Raw genomic sequence first — 18,505 nt, 5'->3', positions numbered from 1 at the left:
TCCTTACATTCCTTCTCAACCCATTTTCCTTTTTGTGTCATGCCTTTTTAGATTAGAAGCCCAATGTCAAGGGCTGCCTCCTTTTTGTGATCTGTAAAGCACCTTGAGGACTTTTTCTGACTGAAGAGCAGGATTAATAAATATTTAAATAAAGTAAATAAACAAAATCCATTATCTACCCTTGCTGATCCTGATCCGACTTCAGTGAGTGAAAATTATTTGTGAGGAAGGTGATTACGAACTGAAAGATAACCAGAGAGGATGTTGAGCCCTGCCGGTCCTTTCCCTGCTCTACTTCACAGTCTGCCCAGACTAGTTTTGGGGGGTCTTTTATTTTTAAAAAGATCACATAGCTCAACATAACATGGAATTTCAGCTAGTCTATCCTCATTTATTTGTTCTAGCATTTTGTGAAGTAATGCAAACACCTCTAGTTTATGTATTTTCAATATAGGGATCTGATTTGCTTTAAATCAAAATTTGATCTCTTCCTATGAGCATCCAGCTCTAAAATAAAATATTATTAATTACTTGCCCTCATATTTCATGCAAACTGCAATTCTTGTGAAATAATATTTTAAAACTGTAAATTTATTTATATTGGCATTCTTTAAAAAGCTTATAATAGGGCTATCATTTAAGTGATCAATTATATTGTTGAGGGGGAATCATGATGATTCAGTTGTTAAATATGGCACACTAATGTAGACACCTTTGGAAGAAGCGCAATAGGATAAAGATTTCTACTTCCAAAATGTGAAATAACACATTGATCCTCATTAGGAAGAAGCAACACCCACACATCTGATAGCTGTTAACCTAGTGCAGCCTTGGCGGTATTAAAATGCCGCACCATCTCTTCATAATGACCTTTGCGAATAGTTTAATTAAAAATAATGACTGAAGAAAGCTGAACATGTTTAGCAAAAGGAGGCGCACAAAGAAAGCAGAACAGTGAACTACTGCTTTGCATTAAGATAACAAAATGAAGTATAACTGAGCTCTGAGCTTCAGCTGTTTATTCTGTATCTAAACTAAGCAAAGATACTGGCTCAGGTGGGGAAAGTGTGGCCTTCAAGCTGTTATTGGACTACATCTCCCATTGCTCCCTGACCATTGGCTATGCTTGCTGGGAATAATGGGAGGTGGAACCCAACAACAGCTAGAAGGCCACAAGGAAACCAACCAAAAATTATTGCCTTGTGGCATCAATGGCAGGAAGCGTGGTTTTGAATATCGCACAGAAATTTATTTCATGGACTTTACAGTAAACATAACTACATTTCTTTGAAACGCTGTTGGAACACTGTAACAATGTTTTGGGCCGAGTATAATTGGAAAAAGGATAATTGGCTTTGGCCCTGGTGACTGTACTATACGTGTCCAGCCCAATTTTGCTTTGTTTGCTCCTCAACTTTAAAAGTCTCCTTTCTTTCACTTCTCCCTTTTCTGTGTCAGCTTCAGCATTCTAGCAGAATTTAGGAGTTCTGAGAGGTCATGGAGAATTAGCCTGATGCTTTCAAGCAGTCTCCAGAGGACATTTACTCACACCGCACACACAAATCTTCCAACACTTTATTCGCTCTAGGACATGGTTGCTAAGTTACCTGCAGGTATTGCTCAGGTTCATGGGGTGTGACAGCCTCAGCTGATGCCTTAAAGCAGGTGCACAGAAATGAAAACCAACCATCCCACAACTAATTTTTGCAATGGGAACTAAATGGCGATGTCACTGAAGTGAAGGTATGTACGCTGGTCCACCCATGATGTGCACTTAGGCAGGTAGTGACCCTATGGTAACCCTGACTATCATTGCCATCAGTGGCAGAGAAGCAGAGAGATTTCACTGGAAGCTGGGTATACTTAGGACAGTACATGACCTTGAGCTCCATGGGGGATACATGGGATAGAAATGTAATACAAGCATCACCCTCCCCACCCCCTTAGGTGCATCCAAGTCTCTGCAAAATTAATAAATAAATAGGCTGGCTTTCCCTCCTGCCTGGAAGTCGCTCAGAGCTGCTGTCCAAGCAAGGGAAGGGCTACAGCACTTTCAAAACTGCCAAGTCTTGAAGTAGCCGGAGCCCTCCTGGCGCACAGAGGGAGAGGTGCCTCAGCTTGGCTTCTGACCACCTGCTTGTTCGCTTGCCTGCCTTCTGGCCATGGCAGCACATTCACCCTCCTGAGACTATCCACCTGCCTCTGCCTGGCGCCCCATCTGGGCGGCGCTCCATGCCCGTCTGTGGCATGTTATAGCCAGTGTACTTTGGGGTGGAGCCTGCACACATGCAGAGCACCCCAATCCCCCGCTTGGGAATGAGGCACCAACTCTCTCTCTCTCCCTGACTTTGCTCATGCTTGGGCTTGGGGGGAAAGTGGAGGGGGCAGAAGGTCAACCTGCCTAGCCCAACCTCATCCCCCTGACACTCGCCTGGTCCAGCTCACGCCCCCTGCCCCCCACCACTGCCTCTCCGCACACTGGGAGAGTCGCCAGCTTCCAAATCTTCTTACTCTGGAGTCATGTTGTGCACTCTCTCTATCTCTCTCCTCCTCACATTCCCTCCTTATAAAGTGGGGTGCTCCCCACTTTATGCGATTGCACTTCTCATGCAGGGGCCTGGAATGTAAGCCCTGCGTAAGTGGGGGGAAGCCTGCAATGATAACAATAAGCAAAGTACAAATGGAGCATGTGCTGTCTCATTTCATGCACAAACCACACAACCCTTATGGAAGCATGGTTGCTGTTATTGATGGCTGCTCTGACACTGCTCTGTTAGTGCATCCAATGACCATGACTAGGGGCAGTGCATGGCTATTTCATACCATTCCAGTAACAGTCATCCTTATTAGGGAGAAAGTGCAGGTTTGCATAACCTTTCAGACTTTTCTCTCTTTTTTCCAGTCTTGGTTTTTAAAAGGCTTAGCACATGCTAGGCATCATAAAATACTAATGTGTACCATAATCACCAATGAGAAGTGGGAGGTCAGAAGACGATTGGGAAAAAAATCGTTGACAGGTTGAGGGGAAAGTGTTTGCCGGAATTCATGCTAATAAATGCCATGCTTCTTCACTGAGTGCTCTTATGGGGAATGTATAACCACAACAAACACATCATGTTTATGATATTGTTTTTTGCATGGTGTTATACAACTAATCTCTCATGCAGATACATGACCAACACTGCCAAAAGTGTAATAACAAAACACTGCTAAAAATCAAGTGGGTTTAGGAAAATTCAGACAAGCTAATAACACAATCATCAAAACCAAAATTATGTATTGAAATTGCAAACACTCATGGGCATAGACAATAACAATAAAGAAAAATATTGGTAGTTATGCAATATAAGTAATACAATGTAATACTTCTATGTAACTAATTTCCCTTTTAAACATAATGGGTGGAATTCACCTAATGAGCTCCATCAGCAAAAACCCTGCAAAGAACAATCACCCTCTCCTCCCCCACATTCCCCCTGCCCACATACAGAGGGAGTAGAGGGGGAATAGTTCTGTCTAGTAAGCTGAAATGCTCGCACACAGTGGCGGAGCTTCATGCTCCGGCACTTGGGGGGGCGGGCAAAGAGCAGGCGGGGGCAGGGCTGGCGCGTGTCCTGGGGGTGGGGCACGCCATCTGCGGGGGTGGGGCGCCCAGCACGGGCAGGGAAGCAGCCATGATGGAACCCCACCGAGATTGTGCTGCCAGGGGCAATGTGCTCCCCCTGCCCCCCTTTCCTCTGCCAGTGCTTGCACACACTGAAAATACATCATAACACAACAGTGAATTCCACTCAGTGTGTTCTCTTGGATGCATAACCATCTCTTGCACCATTGTTCACAGAAAAGTAAAGTAAACCATTTAGTAAAGCAGTAGAACATGTTACTGCAAATGAAGAAACAAGGATAACACAAGATTCCTAATAAGATAAGAAAAGTCTGCTGGATCAGACCAGTGAACCGTCTACTCCAGAATATCACAGAGCTTAATCACTGGCAAATTGTTGCTAGATAGTGTGCGTTGGGGAGGAGGCCTGCTTGATTGCCCCACTTTGCAGAAGAGAACTAGAGTTGATGCACTTTTGTTCCCTTTATAATATTCCATAAAACATCCAAGTTCTACCCATATAATTTTACAGGCAATGTATCTAGTGTACACTTCAGTCTTTACTCTATATACTGGAATTATTGCACTAGAGATGCAGTTGTGGACATCATAAACATTTTAGCATGCAGAGCTTAGAATGTCTGTAAGCTGCACCTTTGGGTTTTGTAAACTCCACAGCAGCAATTAGAGTTTACATATGCTGCAAACTGCATACAGATTTCTAAAACTGTTTGAAGAAAATTCATTAGGGGCTGCAGAAAGGAGAACGTTCATCTATGCACCAATTTCTATTGCAGTTGAAAAGCAGATTGCCCCCCTCTGAATAATTGTTTCTTAAAACAATTGTGTTGTAAAGGAAAACAATATGTGTTGTAAAGGAAAATAAGGAAAGAGGAAGGTATGGGAGGCTGGTCCACTTTGGATCACTGCTAACAGTTGACCCCAGGAAGACCCTGGAATTATGGAGCTCAACATTTCATGAAGCTTAAAGAACAAAAAAATGTGTTTTCTTCCAGATGTAGTGCAGGTAGAAGAAGACACTTCTGGAAGTATTTCTAAGGTTCCACATAAATGTTGAAACACAAAATATGTCAACTAATTAAATATATGCTCCTCTGTGTGGTAAATGAGTACAGAATAAGCAGTATATTCTGCAGGTAGTCATGAATCAGTAAGCTGTAGTGAAAATGTATATTACCAGTGAAAACAAGCATTTGATCTTGCTACCATCACATCACTCTAGTTGCCATTATCCATTACTTTGTTTAATTTCTTTATAATTTCATTTTCAGTACGCAGATACACCTAGACTGGTTAAGCCAGATAAATTCCAGAAGCCTGAAAGCATTCTCTGCATTATCACATCTGGTGACCATCAACAGACTGGGCTGTACTTCCCAGTAACAGCTAGCTGACGTTGCAGGGACCTTACAACTCTATGGGAGCCGAGACTTCCGGTCGGCACCAGCGTTAATGGCGGTCCTTGCTTCGAGCTCCGAAGCAGGACTGCTCCGTGTGTTCGGGTCTGACCCGCTACGGCGAGCGGGGGACCCCTAAAATCACAGGCACTGAAGCCTGTGGACAAGGAGATTCGGTGGGCACCTTTGCGCCCCCCGGTATCGTGAAAGAGCCTTTTTATTGCAAGAGCTCTGTAGAAATTGGACCCCATTTATATCTATATATTGACCCAGTCTGCCAAACCATGGCTTAGTGTGGATGGGAAGCTTTGTAGATTTCCAGAGATAAGGTAGCAGCTGCTTTATTCCTTCTGCCCTCTTGCCACTACTGCACAACTGTCAGGTAAGCCATGGATTGGCTTAACATTACATTGTCCAAAACCAGGCTCCTGGTTTATCTCACTCCAGACCAACCATGGTCCATCTGTATTAATTTACAAAGCCCTGTACCTTAAGAACAGCCAAAACCCTTATATCCCAGCTCAGTCATCAAGATATGTCATTGGCTAGCTCTGGAGTTGGAAAGGCTCATCAGACAACAAGAACCCAAGTCTTTAGTGTCATTGGCCTAGTCTTGTGGAATGCTCTGCCACTAGAGATTCAGCTGGTGCCTTCTGTTTCAGCTTTTAACAACACCTGCTAAAAGCACTTCTGTGCCACCAGTCCTATGGAGAAAATTATGCAATTCTCTTTTCATAATAGCTGATGGCTCTTGACTTTAAGCATTTACATTGTTTTTATTATACGTTGATATTGTTGTAAATTGCTTTGATATTTTTTATGATTCAGTGGTACACAAGTATTTTTTAATAAATAAATAATACGAGAATTTCATTTTGAAAAGTACTTCCGTTTCACATAAAATTAAGATGTGCCCATGCCCATGCATTTTAACACATCCAGATGCTGGAAGCAGCTCATTTACAAAATAAAGTAGTTGCTATTTCACCTAGGATGATGCTGCATAATTGTGTCAAGTGATAAGTGTTCCCAAAAGTATAACACGAACTGAGGGCAACACTTGCAGGGGAGAATCACTAGGTGGGAGGAAGAGGTGCATAACCCTCCAGCACCCACTGATTCTTCTCTGCAAAAGTCCCATCCCTGAGACCATTCCCCCCCCCCCAGCTGCGCTTATTTCTAGTCTCAGAAACTGCCAGGATGAGGGGAGGTAATAAAAATGTCCTGGAGACTTTTGTAGCGGGAGGATTAAGCGCTCTTAATTGAACCTGAAGTTTTCCTCTGCCAGTGTCACTTAAATACCAATATAATATTAACATTTTGAGAAACGCCATTATTTCCTGGTAATGTATTTTTTTGTTCTCATATGCCAATGGAAATTTTGAAGTTATCGCTTCCTATATGAAACTGCAACATAAAATTTGTTAGTACTGCTTCCTACACAGTATGGAAAAATTGCAATCATAACCACCACACTTACCTGGGAGTAAACCCTATTTAATTTGATAGGACTTAAATCTGAGTATACATAGTTAGGATTGAGCTACCAAGTTCAGGGACCTCTCTCAGTCACCAATTCATAATGCACAACATTGTTCTAGTCAAGCATGCATTCCCAAAGCTGAAAGAAAAACAAAACTGCTCTTCGACAAAAGGGCTTAGCCTTAAAAGGATAGGAAAACAAACTTACGACAGCAGCTTTTTTAAAAAAGTGATTTAAGAGTAGCATTAAGGTTTTGAAATAAAATTACATTTCAAAGCATAATTTGTAACTTTGAGGCTCCTTTTATTTATTTAAGCAACCAAAACAAGGAAGGGCATGATTGACACAGGCAAAGTTAAACATTGTTTCATAGATTTCAACAGGTGAGTAAGTATGTGCTTAAATTTCTGTCATTGAAAACATTTAACTAAAAATGCTTCAATCCAGGCTGGACCATTTTACCCAGAAAATCAATATACCACACAATATTGTAATAATAGGTCCATTTTTTCCACACCAAACCAGAAAGCTAGAGACTTATAGGAGATGCACTGAGCCCCGTAAAAACTCTACAATCCAACCCCTAGCAAGCAGCCTTAAATATCTTGGAAATCCATGGTATTAGGTTGTGACCAGAAAATGTATCAATTTGCATGGGTTGTTTACTGGTGCAAAAAAAACCCCACAAACATGAACAAAAATCTGCCAAATTAGACCCTTTGATAATGACAAATAAAACATATAAATGCAGTGCCAACAACTGCACCACCAGCTGTTTTTCAAAGGTGTTGAAAACACATGGAGAAAACTCAGTCAGTTCTCAGAAGCCTGTCATATTCTCTGAAATTAAATTGTTATACAGGAAACAGGTAGATTATTAAACCTATCTTGGGCCCTTGAGACTGAAAAGCTCTTCAGTTCCTCCTTTCAGAACATCTGACAGTGCTGTAGCAACATGATAAAACTTCTTACATCATGTAATACAAATTAAGGATAAGAACAATATTTTGCAATTAAGTGATACTTATAATGCATGAAGCTATCAAGGTACTTTATAATCAGCAATCTTAGTATTAAAAACACTGCACTAAGTGATAATTTTTCAATTTTCTGATCTCCTAAAATGAATGATCTACCGTATTTTTCGCCCCATAGGACGCACTTTTCCCCCTCCAAAAATGAAGGGGAAATGTGTGTGCGTGCTATGGGGCGAATGCAGGCTTTCGCTGAAGCCTGGAGAGCGAGAGGCATCAGTGTGCACCGACCCCTCTCGCTCTCCAGGCTTCAGGAAGCTATGCGCAAGCCTTGCAAGCCTGGCGGGAGTTCCCGCAGGCTCACAAGGCTTGCGGGCAGCAGTCTGCAGCCCGAAGCACGGGGCGCCGGGCAGGTGTGCGCAAGGCTTGGGGCGGCAGCTGTGGCTGGGGGGGGGGGAATAATTTCTTTTATTCATTTCCCCCCCCCAAAAAACGAGGTGCGTCCTATGGGGCGGTGCGCCCTATAGGACGAAAAATATGGTATATGTAGTAATGACAACAGGTCATTTCAAGTTTTCAAATACAGGTCTTCAAACTTCTAGTTTTTTGACAGTCTAAAACTACAGTCACTACCTTCTTATGTTGTGTACTCCAAAGATGACAACAGGATTCCACATGTAACCAAATAGTTAAAGAGATGATAGGGTATGATAGGACTGCCATATGCCTGGATTTTCCCAGACATTACCAGGATTTCAAACGTGGAATTGAGGTCCGAGGGGGATTTCTGAAAGGCGGCACTTTGTCCTGGATCTTAGGCAAATCAATCGCATTATTTCGGCATTATTTTTTAAGGAAAAAAAGAGCTTGGGGTGTCCTGGTTTTTACTTTTTGAAATATGACAACCCTAGGGTATGATCAAAGTATTAAGTCCGCTTTCCAGTTTAGAATTTCACAGAAACTGTGAATCATCCCCAGATCTGAAAACATCATGCAAACGTGATTAAAATATACATCTAAATAATACGCATAGTGAAATTTCCTAAGTAGTTCTGCAATGTGTGTGCCTTTCACTCAGCTGAATATGCACAATATAGCAGTGTTCTAAACTGTTATACAGTATTAGGAAGCAATCCTCAGGTTGTGTCTGTATCAACAAAAATCTGCACTGGATTCTGCCCAGTGTAGTCCAATCCATTCACTCAATATGTACTCTAGCCCTGCACCCAATCTGCAGATAAGTGTGTTCACAACCTCTGAATAGCAGCAGGGTACCACACACCACCGCATGGTTTCTCACTCAAAGTGAAAGAGACTAGATTTGCAACACTCTCACTTCAGCGGTATTGTTCAAAACAATGCACTGTAATCAGGGTGGGTTACCTGTAGCCCTAATGACCAGGAGTGGGCAGATATGGATCTACTGCAAGGTCTCTGGGTAGTTTGAAATAGACAAGGAGTTCTTAGTCGTAGTTATTTAAGAACAGCAGTAACAAGACGGGTTTCCCCTCTCACCCTAAATTATAGCATTGAAATGAAGAATCCTTGAAGGTAACAAGGAGTGGACTATGAGCTCCAGGCAGTTCTAGAACTCAAAACAAGTCCTGGGCTCAGAATTCTTTACATCTAAGTGTGTGTCTTTTGCACTAGGCTCTGGCTCATAAGTCTCAGGGTTTGAGCAAAGAACAAAAAAGATCACTCAAATATGAATTCTGCCCACCCTTGCACCAGGTGTTGTTGAACTCCAGTTCTATCAGCCTCAGCCATCAGGACCAATGGTCAAGGATAATAGGAGACTGAGGCCAATAATCACCTGGAATGCCACAGATTTCCCAATCCTGAATTGGTGTAAGTGCAGATACACTGCACTTACTGATATAGTTAAAGATGGATTCTAGTATTAAAGTACCATATTGGGTATGAAAGCAACATGCAATGAGTGGAAACGCTTTATAAGAGTAGCCTCCTCTAGCCACTATGGAATGTTCCATGTAATATAGCGATAGTCCCTCTGGAAGCAGCTAAGAGGGAAAACATATATATATATATGAATGAAACAGCTGTACGACATACCTTCCATGACATATACCAGTGAACCGACATCTCCCTCTTTGATAATGCAACTGTCCTTGCCATATTCCACTGGATACATACAATCCACAATCTCCTGGATCTGTGACAGTTCTAGATTCTTCATGAAGTCATTGTCAAGAATAGCTTCCTTTATTAGATCCTTTGACCTATGGAGAGAAAGGAAAGATATGTCAAAATGTGCTAATCAACTCCCAAAAGCAGCATGTGTGAATGTCATTGTGTGATGTGAAATATTTTTTTTAAAAAAAACTTCTTACTTTTCAGTTTGGGAAAATACTTATAACAAACAATTCACATACCATACACACACACACACACACACACACACACCACTGCATGCATATACAATACAACTTACTCACAAAATCTAAATCTAGAAGCAGGGGAGTGGGGGTGGGAAGTGGGGTGCTGAACACCTGTTTGTTCAGAATTTGTTTTTAAGATTGACCTTTCCTGTTTATGAACCACAAGAGGAGGATAGTTATGCAAATACTGTCACTACTTGGTCTATGCTTAGCACCCATTGAAACAGAATGTACATAAACTGGGGACTTGTTAATTGTTCTCTCTTAGTCAAAAAAACAAAAAATCATGTTGTGGGAATAAAGCAGTCCAAAATTCAGACATCTCTGCAAGAAAAACTACCATATTTTTTGCTCTATAAGACTCCCCCTTTCCCTCCTAAAAAGTAAGGGGAAATGTGTGTGTGTGTTATGGAGTGAATGCAGGCTGCACAGCTGTCCCAGATGCCAGAACAGCAAGAGGGATTGCTGCTTTCACTGCGCAGCGATCCCTCTTGCTGTTCTGGCTTCTGAGATTCAGAATATTTTTTTTTCTTGTTTTCCTCCTCCAAAAACTAGGTGCGTCTTGTGGTCTGGTGCGTCTTATATAGCAAAAAATACGGAATGTTGTTATGAACAACAATAACTTCATGTATTAACTCCCACCAACTTTACCTCAGCAGTTCCCCCAGCTTCAAATACCAAAAATTATAGAAGTATCTTAGTTACATAAAAACTTCTTTAAAGGTTTGAGGTCATCTGGTTTTAATGAAAGAAATAGAGAGTAACCACATAGCTTTTCGTAATTATATTTTTCAATAACCGTTAAAAGGACCATGTTCTTCCCAGTGGTACTTGTAATAGTTCTGTAATTTTTGAATAACCTTTTCAAAAATCCCCATAGTTCAGTATCTCAACAATGCAGGTAGGACCAATCCCTTTGTTTTTTCATAATGTTTTACAAAGCTTTTAATGAAGCATCAGCATAAGACTTGAAGAATTATCTACTACTCTGAATCACTCAAGCACAAATGTTAACTGTGCTCTAGTCATCATAATTTACATATTGAATTTCCCCCAGTATGTCTATCAAATCTATCTTTATCCATCTGATAATACAGTGAACGACATAAAGATTACAGACAATAATTGTTTAAAAGCTTCTTAAGGGATTTTGTGCAAATGAGCATCTGAAAATTATAAATGTGAACAAACAGGGGCTTAAAGAACATAATTTATAAATGGTAACATTCAAAAGATAAATATCATACATCCATGTGTATTTGTGAGATTCTTGGTTAATTTTGTTTGCCAAATCCTGCCTTTAGTTATTATTTAAATATATGCAAAATAAATATTTTATGAACTCAAGGTAGCTTCAACATTAAGGAAGAGCATGTGGGTGACTGTGGGCGCATGCAAATAGCACTTCACATACAATGTGCGGAGCAGAAACATCTGCTGTTTCCTAGATTCTCCAACCAACCAGGGGAGAGAAGGTTGGCTGGTTTAATTGCTTAGAGAACTATGTTTTGAAGGTTGTTTTCCCCCTCTCAGTTGTTTTTTCAAAAACTTATACAGAGGTAGGAAACTTGTGGCTCTCCTGGTGTTGCTGGGGAGTACAAAGTAGTGTTATGAATTTGGGGCTCTTCTAACCCCTGGATCCAGCAAAGGTTAACATACTGTATAAGCCAGGCTATCCTCCTGTGTTGAGGTGATAGCCTGGATGAGGTCCTGCTTCTCTCATAGCCATAGCCTTGGATTCCAACAGAAATCAGGTCTCTCTCTCTCTCTCTCTCTCTCTCTCTCTCTCTCTCTCTCTCTCTCTCTCTCTCTACCTTTCTAGCCTGCTGGTTTTGCTTCTGGCTTCTAGCTCACATCACTCAACTCTCCATAAATCTGGCCTTTTGTCTTTTTAACAAACAGACAGTTGAGGGAAGGAGACCCACTCATTTTTCCCTCTGGCACAGAGCCACTCCCTTTGTTACCTTAACGACCCATTCTTACTTAACGGACCATTACAAGGCTGGCCTGGCTATTCCAGCAATTGAATCCATGCTGCATCCAGGAATTTGAAGCGGGGCTCAAGCCTACAGCCTTCTTTTCTCCCCCACAAAAAAACTAATAACAATATTATACATAGCCTTCTAAATAAATCTAGGAGTAATGGTCTTCGTAATGAGTTACAATTTGTTGTTACATCATTCATAGCACCGAGCTGATCATCAGGTCATTCGGCATAAGTAAGCTCATCCTCAAGCTTTGTATGTTCTCATGCTGTTACACTCAGACTCTCCAAGTGACCCTATTTTCCAGGGACAGTCTCGAATCTACAGAAGCCATCCTGGTTTCCGATTTGATCCTGGAATGTCCCGCTTTTCCTTAGAACATCCCTATTTTCATCAGAGAAATGTTGGAGGGTATGGAATAGGACATCCCCATGGCCTTTTTCCAGCCGGAACTCACCTGAATTCAGTTCCAGAACCACTCAGGTGGGCACCATGGCCATTCTAAGAGAATGAGGGAGGTGCTCGTGGTGAGTTCCAGCACCTCTTTTCCTAGAAAAATAGCACTGCATGTCGCTATTTTCACCAGAAATGTTGGAGAGTATGTATGCTGCCCTATCAGATAGTCTGTTGCAACCGTATTTTAATCACCTCACCAAACTGTACACCTTGGCATTTTAACAGCACAAACTAGAAGTATTGTTCTTTTTTATATATAAAAAATACACATGATGTAATCTGTGACTCTTCCAAAAAGATATACAAGTCAGTCTTTCAATACTCTATCCTCTGCAGTGCCTCTGGGGACATCTCTGCATGCTGTCACTTTGGTTAGCTGCTGAACCAGTCTGGATCATACAGCACATGCCCAGCCATGGCAGCTGCTAGAGCTAGACATGGCCAGGAGTCTAAGTGGCATGCATAATTATATTTAATGCATCGCATAGTCTCTACCCCCCCAAATTGATATGGTAGAAGTGTCTTCACAAGAACACCAAGCAGTGGCATAGCGTGGGGGTGCGGGGGGGCCGGCCGCACCGGGCGCAACATCTGGGGGTTAGGATTAGGGTTAGGGGGTGCAAATCCACGGGTTAGGGGGCACAAATCCACGGGTTAGGGGGTGCAAATTACTTGCCTTGCCCCGGGTGCTGACAACCCACGCTACGACACTGACACCAAGGTAACCTATTTGAGAACAAAGCCACATTGCTCTTCTTCCATAATAACAGTCAACTTTCAATCTATAGAATATTATACAGTTGCAACATAAATGCATGTATGTTTACTCAGATGTAAGTCGGTGTTCACTGGGGCTTACTCCCAGGTAAGTGTGCATAGCTGTAGGTTATTAACATTTCTTTCCAGTATGTCCTTCAAGTTTCAACCACAATACAAAGATCTTTGTTCTTTTATTCTTTTAAAATTCATTCTTGTAACCTTTTATTGAAAGTACAGGAACTTCCTTCTCCCTGATCTTCCTTTAGTTTAGTACATCTTTCTCAAATTCTGGTCAGTAGGATTATTTGCCTTGTTAGCTGTGCAGACTGCATAAAAATTATTTTCAGTTATCTCCACTAGCTATTCTTCTGTCTTTGATCAAATACAAACTGTTTTCCAGTTCTGTATACCTTGACCCACTGTGACCTTTGACTGACATCTCTGGCTCAGTTCAGACATGATGGCAAACTAGTACGATTTGGCACTATGTTGAAGAGCTTGGAATTAGGCATGTGTTCAAAGATTCTCTCTTATCTTCCCCCTTGCACACGGAAATTCCTCCCAAACTTGCAAATTATGGTTTGTGCTAGCCCTGCAAGCTGGGATTTTAGACAAAAATTGTAAACAAACAATACTTAACTGAGAATGACAACAGCGAAAGGTTCCTGCAGTAATTGGACAACTGCACCCCGGACAAATCCCACAAGCAAATTAAATATTATGCACAGTTTTTTTATATATAAACTTGCTGCTAACATAAACTTCAAATTGAGCATTTAGGGGGATTGAAAAGCTCTGCAGAAAGAAGTGAACTGAAACACACCTAAATATTTAAAGCCACATTTCTTGCTAGTAAAATGATACAGCTTCTCAAACAATGACACTACTAGGGTTGGTCTACGGAGGGTCCTACATTCATTGAACAAAATGCCGGTATATTTGCCCTTTGATTGTGATGAGACCTCTAAGCAGTTTACAAAAATGATAGTGCCACATTAATGACACAGGTCATACATAATGTGTTTTCTTTCTTCTTCATTTTAAACTTTTTCTACAATGGCTGCACCGTTGCTGGTGGAGCAAAGATCCAGAATGATATGTCCACCTTTTTTTTATTGACCCGTGTGCCTCTGGGTCTCCTCAAACCCATTATCATCACCACTGCTCCCCAAATATTACACTGGCAGGGATTTTCATGTAAAACACAAACAAATGTTGTGCATTTTACTGAAAAGTTATTATATATAATGTAATATACAATAATCACACTGCAAAGTATGTAGGTGTAGACAAGTGCTTTGTAGAAAAGCTGCAATTATACTGTTTCTTTGTACAACCAAGTGATGTTTCTTGATAATAGCAGCATCATTAAAATGGAATCTAAACCAAATTTCCCTCAAAATTCACACCAGCAAATTCCAAGTGAAAGTGATATTTGCATCTCAAGACTTCCCTGTTAAAACGGTTTTGGAGTTGGCATCTCTCTCATACACTCTCTCTCTCTCTCTCTCTCTCTCTCTCTCACACACACACACACACACACACACACGCCATTTGTGAGCAACACTTCTACAACTGCCAATGCTTATAAAAGCTCCATGTGCTCACAGTTTCCATATACAGTGGTACCTCTGGTTACATACACTTCAGGTTACAGACTCTGCTAACCCAGAAATAGTACCTAGGGTTAAGAACTTTGCTTCAGGATGAGAACAGAAATTGTGCTCCGGCGGCGCGGCAGCAGCAGGAGGCCCCATTAGCTAAAGTGGTGCTTCAGGTTAAGAACAGTTTCAGGTTAAGAACGGACCTCTGGAACGAATTAAGTACTTAACTCGAGGTACCACTGTATTGATTTCGTGTAATCTCACACTTAAAACCACAATTTTATCATTTGATTCAATTTCAAAAGTTGATCATGTTTCTCCTAAGTCCCATCTTATATTGCTCAGTTCATTCATCCTACCATGTACTTTAGTCAAAAGAACAACAGCAGAAGTGTAGCAGCGGTGGAAGAATCTTTTTGCCTTACTTAGTTGTACACAGTGTTATGGCAGATAACTAATTAAAATACAACTAGTATGTGTTTTTCATCTTGGTGAGGTTTAATTCATTACAGAGACCATGAGAGCAGCTTAGCATCATTGCAAATCTTGTACATTCACATTTTTCCCAGGTACCTGCCAAACAGCAGTGATTAATTTCCTCTAGAGCATTTAATGAAATGCAGTTTACATCTTGTATAATTGAATAGTTACTTCAGATAAAAATACATTGATATTAGGGACAGTTCTGAAAGTATCTGAACCTCATATCATGCTTTATTAAAAACCAAACCCACACAGTTGTGCTTAAGTTTTACATAATTTCTGTTATCTATGAAATAAGACATTTAGCTCATCCTTTGCTTTTCTTTTTCGGGACAACAAATAGCCTTTGGCTACTGTACTTTCCTTTGTTTTTGGAAACAAAAAGCCACTTCACTGAACTGAGCTAAAGGATGAGTTTATTAGAGACAATCTAAACAAGCCTACCATTTTTACTGGACACATTTCAAGGTAGGTAGGCTTTTGGGAATATTCATTTAGCCTTGGGGCCACCAACGTTGTGTTTAGAGGTGCCCCGACATCTCCATTGTCACCACCACCCCATGCTTCCTGTCCTTCCTAATTAGTAGCAAATTTGGGGAGTTATTATGGTTCACTGATATGTAGTTTTGCCATTGGGAGTAAAGCTTGAGTTTCCAGTCACTGTCTTCTCCCAAAATGCCTCTGAACTGCACCTGGCCCCAGAGGCACTCTTAGAATAGGAAAGGAAGAAGCGCGCTTGGAGCTGGTGCTTTGCTTTCCAGTTTGCACAGCTGAGCTGACTTTTTATTCTATTCTATATTTTTTAAGGAAAGGAAGAGGAACTGCCTGATTGGTGTCTGGAAGAACTGGGGGAATGATGGGAAGGGAGAGCATTTGGAAGTGCTGCCTGTTACAATTTGAGGAGGGTGATGTGTTGGGTGTTTTTGTGGGTGGGGGGAGTGTTGTGGGGAGGAACAGACTGTTGCTTGGCTGATTTGCGGGGGTTGTGGTTTGTTTTGGTTTTCCAGGGAATAATACCAAAAGACAATGTAAGCCTCTCACTTTTTTGCATTTCATAAGACTAGAAAGGTTTAATGTGATCACTGATACAGAACACCATTAAGTGCTGTACACTTAGAAAACAAGAGAAGTTCAGACTAGTATAATTAGCAGGTAATTTGCTCACAGTGCAGTGATTGAGTAGAGTTAATCTGCCAGTTATACATAAATTATACAGAGCACAATTACTGTTTATGGAAGTCTTTTGAAAACATTTGGACAATGTGGACATTTTAATTCCTCGTAGGGTTAATAGCATCAGTCACATATAATAAACATTATGACAAAAGTTAATTAGCATCTCTTTCTAAATCAATCACAAAGCATAAAAGAGCAGAGATTAGAATTTCAGAACTGGATTGAACACCTGATGAGTTTACATTATATTAAGGGGTTCAGACTTTTAACAGCTCAGGAAGTGCACAAGGTGTCGTGACATACAACCGAGCTTGAATTTCAGCTGAGTTTTGTACCACAAAAGACATCAAAAACAGCTCTAAAGAAGCACGAACACCAAGGTTGTCAACATTTCCAAAGGGCAGAGAGCGGATACAGCCAATGCACATTTCTTTATTTGTTCATTTAATCCAGGAGTGCAGATTCATTTTTTTGTGTAGGGCAATATTGACAGTAATCTGCGAGGGACCACACAGTGGTGGTGGATGAGACCACAGCCCAAAGTGAATGGGGCCTTTCAGGGAAGCAGGTTTGTTGTGCAATGCGACCCACACAATTATATTTATGCAACCTGAGTTTGTTGGTACGTGACTGAATGCCACTGAAAGTGGCAAGAGTCTGGAATCACAGAGAGTCAAGGCAGGTTTGTTTGCTTGAATGAAGAGGTGGGGGAAGGTGAAGGCATGACCTTTCTTTCATTCCTCCTTATTCCTGATGGCAATTCCTGATGGCAGATGAACCCAGTACTGTATAAAATTAATACAGATGCTGGTGACAGGCTAACTAACCTTTGTATTTTCATTGCACTGCTGCTTTGCAACTTAATACAGCAGGAGATTCTAACATGTTTTTTTCCTCACTGACTAGAGTCTTCAAGCCAAAGCACTGAAATCTTTAAAATTTTAGAATTGTTTCTCTGGATTAGTGGGGGCTGTACTGCCCTAAACAAGGTCAATCCCATTTAATCTGGGAAGCTCACTGGGACCAGACTAAGTCAGTACCTGGATGGGAGTCTGCTGCAAGAGAGAGGGCCATGGGTCAGTGGTAAAGCCCATACTTTAAAAACATAAGGCTCTAGGTTCAACCCCTATCATCTCCAGATTAAGCTGGGAAAGATTCATCTGAAACCATGGAGTGCCTCTACCAGTCAGTGTCAACAATTCTTAGATGGATCAATGATCTGACAGCATAAGGCAGCTTCCTATATTCCTATGATTTTATGAATAGCTGAAGATCCATTTCTCCAGAAGTCTCTGAAACTTGCAAGCAGGGCATGAAAGTGTTGTTTGACCCAGGCATGTTAAGGCATCATTTGGTTATCATTCCTCATTTTCATTGATAGACCTCTATGCCACATATGTATCTAATATTTCCCCCCCAAAGCTATCTATTGCAGAAGGTTTAATAAGATTATACATCAATCAGTTTACCAAGACAACTTTCTAAACAATAGTGAGTATCGTTATTTTAGAAATGGAAGTCACTCCAAATGGGAATTGAAAAATAATATAGGCCTAAACCCAGAGAAAATATTTTTTCACTTTAATTTATTGAAAGTGAACACTGCAGCATCTGTCTCACTTTAATCCCATTCCACCACCCTACCTGTGGAATTATTAGGGTTCCCAAATTAAACTAGACAACGTCATTCATACAGAGTTAGAGGCTAATTCTTCCTGCCAAAGGTCACTGGGAAATTTGACTTCACTAAGCGCAGGCAAAGTCACTAATTTGCTCTACTTAAAGGCTGTTATTGAAAGTGAATTTTAAAAGAACATATGTGATCATTGTGAACTCTTTTGCTTAAAGCAGAGAGAAGTATTTCCTAAGCCTGAATTAGAGTCAGTGACATTAATACAGAAATCAGGTGGTGAGTGCTGACAGAAATGGAGCCAAAACATGGCTAAGAAACTTAGAAACAAGAGGGAGGTATCAACATGTTCAGGAGAATCCTATGATTTGCAGAAATACCAACAAACCTACCTAACATACACAATTCATTGAGAGCTGAATTATGACTCAGAATGCTCAGATTTGGATAAAATATGCATATGGTGATTCATATGCAAAATTAGCAATAATTACTATAATTTAAATAGAAATGTAATACATCTCATCATAGTGG

General features: G+C 40.9%; 1 protein-coding gene across 9 annotated transcripts in view; it reads right to left on the bottom strand.

Moving 5' to 3' along the window:
* The window catches only part of PRKG1 (protein kinase cGMP-dependent 1), a gene marked incomplete at its 3' end in the record, with an annotated part of 657,581 nt that overhangs the window by 454,451 nt on the left and 184,625 nt on the right, over window positions 1–18,505 (bottom strand). For all 9 annotated transcript variants that reach the window (XM_081912963.1, XM_081912964.1, XM_081912961.1 and 6 more), the window contains one exon: window positions 9,553–9,719. In XM_081912963.1, coding sequence (XP_081769089.1) covers window positions 9,553–9,719 — 167 coding nt within the window. The remainder of the gene's footprint in view (window positions 1–9,552; window positions 9,720–18,505) is intronic.

This window comes from Podarcis melisellensis (assembly GCF_964234715.1).
Source record: "Podarcis melisellensis genome assembly, chromosome: 5".
Taxonomy (NCBI): domain Eukaryota; kingdom Metazoa; phylum Chordata; class Lepidosauria; order Squamata; family Lacertidae; genus Podarcis; species Podarcis melisellensis.
The sequence above is the reverse complement of the archived record's forward strand: the minus strand, read 5'-3'. Positions and strand labels throughout refer to the sequence as shown.